This window comes from Sinocyclocheilus anshuiensis, unplaced genomic scaffold, assembly GCF_001515605.1.
Source record: "Sinocyclocheilus anshuiensis isolate Anshui unplaced genomic scaffold, SAMN03320099.WGS_v1.1 scaffold6606, whole genome shotgun sequence".
Taxonomy (NCBI): Eukaryota; Metazoa; Chordata; class Actinopteri; order Cypriniformes; family Cyprinidae; genus Sinocyclocheilus; species Sinocyclocheilus anshuiensis.
This window is the reverse complement of record NW_015541290.1, coordinates 8,629-18,182: the sequence shown is the minus strand read 5'-3', so window position 1 is coordinate 18,182 and position 9,554 is coordinate 8,629. Positions and strand designations below refer to the sequence as shown.

Below are 9,554 nucleotides of genomic sequence, written 5' to 3'. Positions count from 1 at the left end.
TCTCTCTCACACACACTCTCTCTCACACACACTCTCTCTCTCTCTCTCTCACACACACACAGATTCCTTAAGACCAAACACGCTGGCTGAACTTTACTGTCTTACGTCACGTCAGCAGCAGACGGATGAGCTCAATCACAGAGCCTGTCGGGTTAATAGAAAGCCCTATGAAATACACTTATTTATGCATTTAATTTTTCATTCACAACCCTCTACGCACACCTTGGCAATATAATCGCCATTGGTTAGTAAATATATTAGTTTACTCGCCAGACTGATATACTTTCATATTTTACACACACACACACACGTGTGTATATATATGTGTATATGTGATTCCACCAAATCAGCTTATCTTTGTAAAATAACACAGATTCTTAAATCTTAGCTTCTTAATCTGTCAATCAAGCATTATATTATGATGTTATGATAATTAAGCACTATTTAATGATAGAACTTTAGTGATTAGAACTAAAACTTGGTAAACATGTATGTAAGCATATTTGTCATTTGAACTGAACTTAGGACTAGTGGTGATGCTTAAGATATTGTTGGGCATTCAGGGTTTCTGTACAAAAAAATAAATAAATTATAGATAGCCTAATAGTACTAGATAATAGCAATTATTATTAAAAATAATACTACTACTAATTCTACTACTATACTAACGATATACAGCGCACTAAGATCTGATGAGCTGCTGTGCTCATTAATATTAATCACATTGTCAGCGTTCGCTTGAACTGATTTGCTGAAATCAAAAATTTCGGCAGTAGATGAGCGTAGGGACGGCAGTAGATGAGCGGCAGCCAATGAGATTGCCGTTTGCGCATTAGCTCCGCCCACTACCGGAGAAACCGGCATATCTTCTGCTTGAGTCGTGCGTCAAATACAGGTGCGCTGCGCATCCATTGAGATGAACTGAAATAGTACAGATCGCTTGATAGAGAGCAAAACTCTGAAGTGCTCAGTCAGTGTTCAGCGAGTGAAAATATATCTATGCTAAACTTGTAATTAGCCTCTAACACACACTGGTGAGTAAAATCTGAGAATTGATTAGCCAATGGCTAACGATAGACATCATTTAGTCGCCCAGAGTGAATATTTCGTCGCATATGCGAGTGATTTACTCACATTGTAGAGAGTTGATACATGTTGTTGGTTTAGATGAATTAACAAGTTTATACAATTCTTCCTCTCCTATAGTAAAGAATGAGTGGAAATGTTCCTCGGGGGATCTATAGTGCATTATCTGATGTGATACTGTGGCTGAAGGCTGCATGGTTATAATTTTATCTCTACTAATACCGATCTTGGAAGTAAAGTAGTTCATGAAGTCATTACTGCTGTGCTGTTGGGAAATGTCTGTGTCTGTTGATGCTTTATTTTTCGTTAATTTAGCCACTGTATTGAATAAATGCCTGGGGTTGTGTTTGTTCTCTTCTAAGAGAGATGAAAATAAATCAGATCTAGCAGTTTTAGAGCGTTTCTATAAGTAGAAGTACTCTCTCTCCATGCAATACGAAATACCTCTAGTTTTGTTTTCTTCCAGCTGTGCTCCATTCTCCGGGCTGCTCTCTTTGCTCTCTACTCTCTGTTTTCCTAAATCTTCTTTAAGTGTAAAGGAGCAACAGTGCTAGAAAAGAGAGAGTTTATAGTTTCTGGTACAACATCAAGTTTTTCTGAACTATTGGATGTGCTGAGGAATTGAGTCAGGAAGATTATTTACGACGCAGTCTTTTGTTGTAGATGGTTCTGCCATATTCGTAACAAGGAGTTGAGTTTGCAGCTCAAACAGCACAAGAAACTGATGACTGTTTGAGTAAATGTGGTTTCTGCGGATGTTAACGCTGCTCTCCGATGTTTCGTAAGTGCGAGGATGCCGTCCAGGGAAGATCGTTCAGATGACGGAAGCGGAGGTTCGGGGTTTGTGCATTAAATCACGCGAGATCTTCCTCAGTCAGCCCATCCTGCTGGAGCTGGAGGCCCCGCTCAAGATCTGCGGTGAGTCTGACAGAGTCACACCCTTCCTTCAGTTCGAGAGCTGTTTGTGAAGATCGTGAATCATGTGTCCGCTCCTCGCCACAGGTGACATCCACGGCCAGTACACGGATCTGCTGCGGCTCTTCGAGTACGGCGGCTTCCCTCCGGAGGCCAACTATCTGTTCCTGGGAGATTACGTGGACCGAGGGAAGCAGTCGCTGGAGACCATCTGCCTGCTGCTGGCCTACAAGATCAAGTACCCCGAGAACTTCTTCCTGCTCCGCGGGAACCACGAGTGCGCCTCCATCAACCGCATCTACGGCTTCTACGACGAGTGTGAGTCACGGAGCGCTCCTCCTGCTCCTGTCTGATGGAGCGCTTCAGCCGTGTTTTGTTTTTGTGTGATATATTTTATCTTGTTTGTTGTGGTTTGTTGTTTTTTCCTGCAGGCAAGCGCAGGTTTAATATCAAGCTGTGGAAGACGTTCACCGACTGCTTCAACTGTCTGCCGATCGCCGCTATCGTGGACGAGAAGATCTTCTGCTGCCACGGAGGCAGGTTTAGCAGCGCCGCCTTCATTAGCGCAAATAATTGATTAGACAGTCTGTAATTTAACGGGTGGGTTTTCTCTTCCAAAGGTCTTTCACCAGATCTTCAGTCGATGGAGCAGATCAGACGCATCATGAGACCGACGGACGTACCTGACACAGGTGACACACACACACACACATAAACACTCTCTCACACACACACACACACATAAACACTCTCACACACACACACACACACACACACACACCCTGATCAGTGACCCAGACGACTTTCTTCATAACACAGGCATCAAATCCAAGTACAGAAACGAGCTGCCGCTGTAATTCTCTCCGTATGTTGTCACCGGTTTTCGCTTCTTCAGGGGGGAACATCGCTGTTGTAAGGACTCTGCTTCGAAGCCAAAAATTTGGAGTGATGTAGTGGCAAGTTAAGAAGCTGTTCTTGCAGTAATCGTCAGTCCACATGTCAGTGGTCATCCCAACATTAATGTCACGCATAATATCTGATATTTCTTTGACCACAGTCTGACGTTTTGAGGCCGCAGCTTCTTCACATCTCCGAGAGATTGTTGTGGGATCAGGCAGCACACTCTCGGCTGAGATGCGGCCATAGGTAGCCCCCACATTTATTAGGTCTTGTGCTAGGTCGATAAAGCCTCTTCCAGCAACAGTATGAAATGACCTAATATCGCGACAGAACTCCACACATTTTTCTGTGAGTCACACTCACTCTCTCACACACACACACTCACACACACACACACACACACACAAACACACACGCACACACACTCTGACACATAAACACACACACACACACACTCTGACACACATAAACACTCACACGCGCACACACACACTCAAACACACTGACATGTAAACACACACACACTCTGACACATAAACACTCACGCGCGCACGCACACACACACACACACACTCAAACACACTGACATGTAAACACACATCATCATCATCATCTTCGGCTCAGTAACCACACTGGAAATTTGTTTTTCCTCTGTTATATGCTGATATGGTAGGCGTTCATTCACATGAGCACAGGGACAGTGTGTGAATAATAATACATTTTATTTAAAGGCGCCTTTCAAAACTGTATCACCTACAGTGATAGTCATAATAGTGCAGTGTGCTGAGCTCAGATCAGTCCTGATGTGTGTGTGTGTGTGTGTGTTTCAGGGCTGCTGTGTGATCTGCTGTGGTCGGACCCTGATAAAGACGTTCAGGGTTGGGGTGAGAACGATCGTGGCGTGTCCTTCACCTTCGGTGCGGATGTGGTCAGCAAATTCCTCAACCGGCACGATCTGGATCTTATCTGCCGTGCGCATCAGGTGACTAAACTCATCAGCCGTTCCTGCTGCTCTCCATCAGAGAGATACACTGCGGTCACATAGAGACAGAGCACATTTAGGCCACGTCCACCAGAGGGAAAACAATCCAACGCTCTCCATTGACTTTGTTTTGCGGGAAGCTGCCTCCTTGTCATTTCTGACTTGTAACAAAAAACAGAGCGATGTCTAAAAGCTACTGTGTGACAACATGTACAGCAAACAAGCTAAACAACCCAGAACTATGTTTTTATAAGCTGTCGACCCCCAAAAAACGAGCATTTAAGGACACGAAAAGTAGAGCGTGTCACATTACTCTGAGAACTGCGCCCACTGAAGGGAAACAGAAATGCAAGTTCATCAAATGCTTTCAGGGTTTCCAGATTTCAAACCTGTAGCGTTTAGCTTGAGCTCATTGTGATCAGGAACATGAAGGTGTTGGCCTGTTTTAGTTCCACGTGTGTCAGTTCAGCGTTCGGACCGCACACGGAGGTCTCTGGTGGTCTATGACGGTCTGCTGTTGTTTTGCAGGTGGTCGAGGACGGTTACGAGTTCTTCGCCAAACGCCAGCTGGTCACGTTGTTCTCGGCGCCCAATTACTGCGGCGAGTTCGACAACGCTGGAGGAATGATGAGCGTCGACGAGACCCTGATGTGCTCCTTCCAGGTCACATGACTTCACCTCCGCACACCTGATCTAACACAGCCTGTCCACCACAGCATCAACAGATTATGATTTTTGCATTTTGCATCTTCATGACAATTAAGACCATTCTCATTACTGGAATGTAAAAAGTGTACATTGTATGTATTCATAATTATTCACAGTCGTGAAAGTGTTGATGTTTGCGACGTTAAAGCCGCGTCTTTCGCTGTGTTCTCAGATCCTGAAGCCGTCGGAGAAGAAGGCGAAGTATCAGTACGGCGGGATGAACTCGGGGCGACCCGTGACTCCGCCCAGAATGGCCACGCCCCCAAAGAAGCGCTGAGGGGGCGGAGCCACAACTCTGATCTGGCATGAAGACTGTCTTGAAAATACAAATGTAGTTAGAAATCACACGTTGTTGTTTTTTTTTCTTTTAAGGCATATTTTATTTTGCGTTTGGTTTGGTTTGATTTGATTTGACCTCCTCTGAGTCTCTCTGTGTGCTGCTTTCGTTTGACTGTCTGTAACGTCACGTTTCCCAGTGTTTGAACGCTCGCTCTGGTCACATATCAGGGCGCTTCATTGCAGCTTTTCTCGACTGCTCTGCGTCTAACAGTACGATGTGCGTTGACTAGGTGTTTTTGTAGTCAGGCATTTCACTCTTTGGGCCTGTTTGAGTCAAACAGGTTCATAACATCTGGATTTTCAGTAATAAAGTTTAACAAACCTTTGACGTGCCAGTATGTTTTGAAGCCTCTTGTATGACGGGTCTCTTTAAACTGTGTCCATTTATTAGTTTATACTAAAACTGTGTGCTTCACTGGTGATGAAGAAGCAGATGTTTGTCTGTATGTAGTCAGACTGTACTGTATGGAAACCTGTTTATATGAAGAATAAAGAAAAAAGGTCATTGCAACTTATCTAAAATTTTTTTATAAAGTTGCAGTTACCTTTATTAGTTTCTATTCTGTGGTGGAGAAAAAAATTGATGCATTCAAAAACAAATCTGACTTTTTAAGTGTACGTCAGTTTTTTTTTTTTTTGCTCATATGAGACCTTTGTGCTCAGAATCAAGAGAAAACTGATGTAAGGCAAAAGAGAATCTGCTTCCTGCTAAATCCTCTACCGTCCCACTGTCCTGAAGAAGAAGAGCTGTAAGTATTCAGTACTTCATTAAGAAAATCACTTCAAGTATGCAACATCAAAATAGGGCTTATAAAGTATGCATTACATAACTAAAACTGCAAATTAAACATTTACCAATATTATAGTTTCTTATGCTCAAATGGCGTCTGGCCTTACTAAGGTCTGTAATAAAACTGTAATAACATACTGTGTGATGCATTAATCATATTCTCGCGTACTTAGTGTGCAGTGATGCTGCGGTCAGCAGATGGCGCTGAATGACACGGATTGATTGCTCATGTGGTTTTATATGTCTCATTCTCATCAGAGATTACCCACAATGCACTGCAGTCAGTCAAGACATGTCTTGTCTTTGCTCTTTTGTTAACAGTGCTTATTTCCTCTCATGCGTTCTGTTTGTTTAGCAGCCGACAGACTGAAGACGCTGGCAGGTCTGGACAAATCTGAGCTGAAACTGCGTTTGCATTGACCACACGCTTCAGAGGAACTCCTTCGGCAGAGCTGCGATCTCTGAGTTCGCTTCACTCAGTCCAGACGTATAATTCACAGACGTAATGAGAGAACAGAAACATGGCATTGGGTCAGGACTGATGGCTTGATTGTTGCTCTGATCTGTATTATCAGTCCTCAAATAGACAGCGTTGTGTTTGTGTTGAATGAGCCAGATTTCCTCCAGTCAAAGTGCAGAAACGTCTCAAAGACGATCAGATGAACGGGATTCACCTGAGCTCAATGGCAGGTTAATTTCTTTGTATCGAAATCGAATAAAGCAATAATCCCCAAGCAGCCGTTGTTTACATTTATAACCTAACAGCTAACACGAAGCGCAGTGCCTAAAACCCCATTAGCTGTTATAAATTCACTGTAAACCACAGCTTCACGGTTAGTTAGTTAGTTAGGTTTCACAAAATAAAACGGCAAATAAAGTGTAATGATATTAATAAAAACAGTATTCTTCCACCAAACAATGTAGCTCCTCAGAAACAGTTGTGGTTGCTACAAAGTGGTTGCCGAGCAACACACAAATGTAAACAAAGGTGTATGTTACTTTGTAGAGTAATTTACAACAGCTTCGAACGCGGCTCAGCCAATCAGAATCAAGGACCGGAACTATACGTTTTTTAATCGTTGCTTTGTTTCTATGACATTTGTGTAAGTATGATGAAGTTTTAATGAAACATGAATGTGTTTGTCCGTCGTGCAGCTCTTCTGATCGTCACGAGTGAGTGTTTCACAGCCGTGTGCAGAAACCAGACACTTTCATGCTAAATCAGCTCAGCAACAAACCTCTAACGGAGTTGAATCCGCAGGTATGTTGTCATCTGTCGGTCTTCACTCACAGACCAGTTCCACCAGATTTCTGATCTAATGACTGACTGAGAATTTCCTCTCGCTGTTATTTATTTGTCCTGAGAAACCTCAATGTGTTCATAGCTCAGAAGCTTGATTTACAAAACCTCTTTGTTTCCACATGTGCTTCAATAACGGTATTACTGTAAACGTCATCTTCTAGTCAAGAACCTTCCTTTAGAGAATCTCGCCGTGCAGCTTTAGTTCAGTTGTGAACGGATGGATGGACGGGTTAATAGCGCAGACTTTTGAAGAAACGCGTGAAAACACACTTAAACGCATGTTTCCACACAACCAGAACACATCTGAACAATGAAAAAGAGCCTTTATTGAAATCAGAACAGATGGTGTTTGTAAAGCTTTTATCTCTGCATGTTTTCTGTCCGTGTCTCGTCTTCGGCCTCAGGCTCGAGTATCTGAAGCTGAAGCTCGTCTGGCGTCTCACTGCCAATGAGGTCAAAGGTCAGCGATGACACATTAGCACAGATAAGATCGGGCGCTCTGATTGGCTCATGCTGCTGTTACTCATGAACACACTGGACTGTTGTTAAACACACACGCATACACACACATACACACACTCACACACACACATACACGCATACTCACACACAAACTCTCTCACACACACATACACAAACACACACACACACACATACACATACACGCATACTCACATATACGCATACACACACACACACACACACACACTCGCTCTCACACTCTCACACACACACACACACACACACACACACACACACACTGCTTCATGCATCCGGGCGAGTTTAAACACATTTCCGTATGTTTAGAAATAAAGTTTTCAGTTCTAAATTCAGTCTTTAAATTCAATCTGAATGTATCTGTATGCACTTCCTGTTCAACCCTAATCTGTTCTGTCGAGAGAAGTTTGAACTTTCTGATTTCGTATTTGAGGAATTGACAAGTTTTCATGTATCTCATTCAGTCGTCTTCAGTGTCTCATTGTGTTTGCACTCTTAACGGTTACAGTAGAAAAAATATAGTTAAAATATAGTTAAGAGGTATAGAGATATTTACTGTAAATAATGTAGTTTCGTATTATACTTAAAACTGTTGTTAGATATTTTGCACTGACCTGCTGTAACCCAGTAACATTCAACCCTATAACATCATTACAGTGTAACTCTTTTTTTATTAGTAGTCAAGCCCTGGAAGAGCGTTAGTATTCTAACCATTATAAGATCAAACATTATAAAATCAAACAGCACTCGTGTGATATTGCTTATTTACTATATCATATGATATAAATATGAGACAAAAACTCATACAGGGGCTTTTTGCCCCAATCCCTTGAATTTTAGGGTGGGTGGGGCTAAACAGGCATCGATGTATACTATGTGGGCGGGGCTAAACTGGCAGCCATGTAGAATATGTGGGCGGGGCTAAACTGGCAGCGATGTAGAATATGTGGGTGGGGCTAAACAGGCAGTGATGTAGAATATGTGGGTGGGGCTAAACAGGCAGTGATGTAGAATATGTGGGTGGGGCTAAACAGGCAGTGCTGAACAATCGGTGGGCGGGGCTAAACAGGCAGTGATGTAGAATATGTGGGTGGGGCTAAACAGGCAGTGATGTAGAATATGTGGGTGGGGCTAAACAGGCAGTGCTGAACAATCGGTGGGCGGGGCTAAACAGGCAGTGATGTAGAAGCAGGCGTTGATCTTCTTCTATGGAGGTGGGGTTTAATGAAGGGGTCATAAAGTCACACATTCCACTTTTGGCAGACTGGTTTCAATATAAGCTGTTTTTAGACTAACGAGAACGTTTTGAGTTCTGACACTTACAGGATGTTTTTTATAGTACAATGACCTCTTACATGTCAAAAGATCAAGGGAATTTTGATGTCTCAGTTCATGACCCCTTTAACTGATTAATTAGATTAAGGGATTAAATCGACAGCCCTAATTTAAATACATGGCATACAAGTTTCAGTAGAAACGCCATTCTAATGCATTTTCATTTAATTGAAATTAACATTACGTTAAGTGCCTAAAAATATTACATTCAGTTCACACTTAAATATGTTATTTTAAAGTAGATTATTTATGTAATGCATACTCTTTTTAAAGGTATGCTCTTTTCCACAAAGGATTGCCATTGAAAAAATAATATTTGATGGGCACAAATCTGAATATTTTGGGCAACTGCCCCCATATATTGGTACATGAATGCATATGGTGGTTTTGACCAAGTTACTTCAGCCTGAGGTGGAAGCGACAACCTTTTCAAATGAAAATACAACGAAAAATAAATAGAGTTGCGCAGCTCAGAATCAAACGTGATGCATTCTGATCCATTCAGATGAAGTTTAACACTCACGTCACGATCTGTTCAGACGGTGAATGAGAACAAAGATCAGTTCCTCTTCAGCGGACAGACTGGAATTCCTGCTATGAGACACACTCACACACACACTCACACACACACTCACTCACACACACACACACACACACACACACACACAGAGAGACTCTCTCTCTCTCTCACACACACA

General features: G+C 42.6%; 1 protein-coding gene across 1 annotated transcript in view; it reads left to right on the top strand.

Annotated features, from left to right (window-relative positions):
- LOC107690779 (serine/threonine-protein phosphatase PP1-beta catalytic subunit-like) overlaps window positions 1-5,441 on the top strand; it is a 7,540-nt gene extending 2,099 nt beyond the window's left edge. The window contains exons 2-8 of the mRNA XM_016489197.1: window positions 1,873-2,004; window positions 2,089-2,319; window positions 2,433-2,537; window positions 2,622-2,693; window positions 3,732-3,883; window positions 4,412-4,546; window positions 4,764-5,441. Coding sequence (XP_016344683.1) covers window positions 1,873-2,004; window positions 2,089-2,319; window positions 2,433-2,537; window positions 2,622-2,693; window positions 3,732-3,883; window positions 4,412-4,546; window positions 4,764-4,868 — 932 coding nt within the window. The 3' untranslated portion in view covers window positions 4,869-5,441. The remainder of the gene's footprint in view (window positions 1-1,872; window positions 2,005-2,088; window positions 2,320-2,432; window positions 2,538-2,621; window positions 2,694-3,731; window positions 3,884-4,411; window positions 4,547-4,763) is intronic.
- The last annotated feature ends 4,113 nt before the right edge of the window (window positions 5,442-9,554 follow it).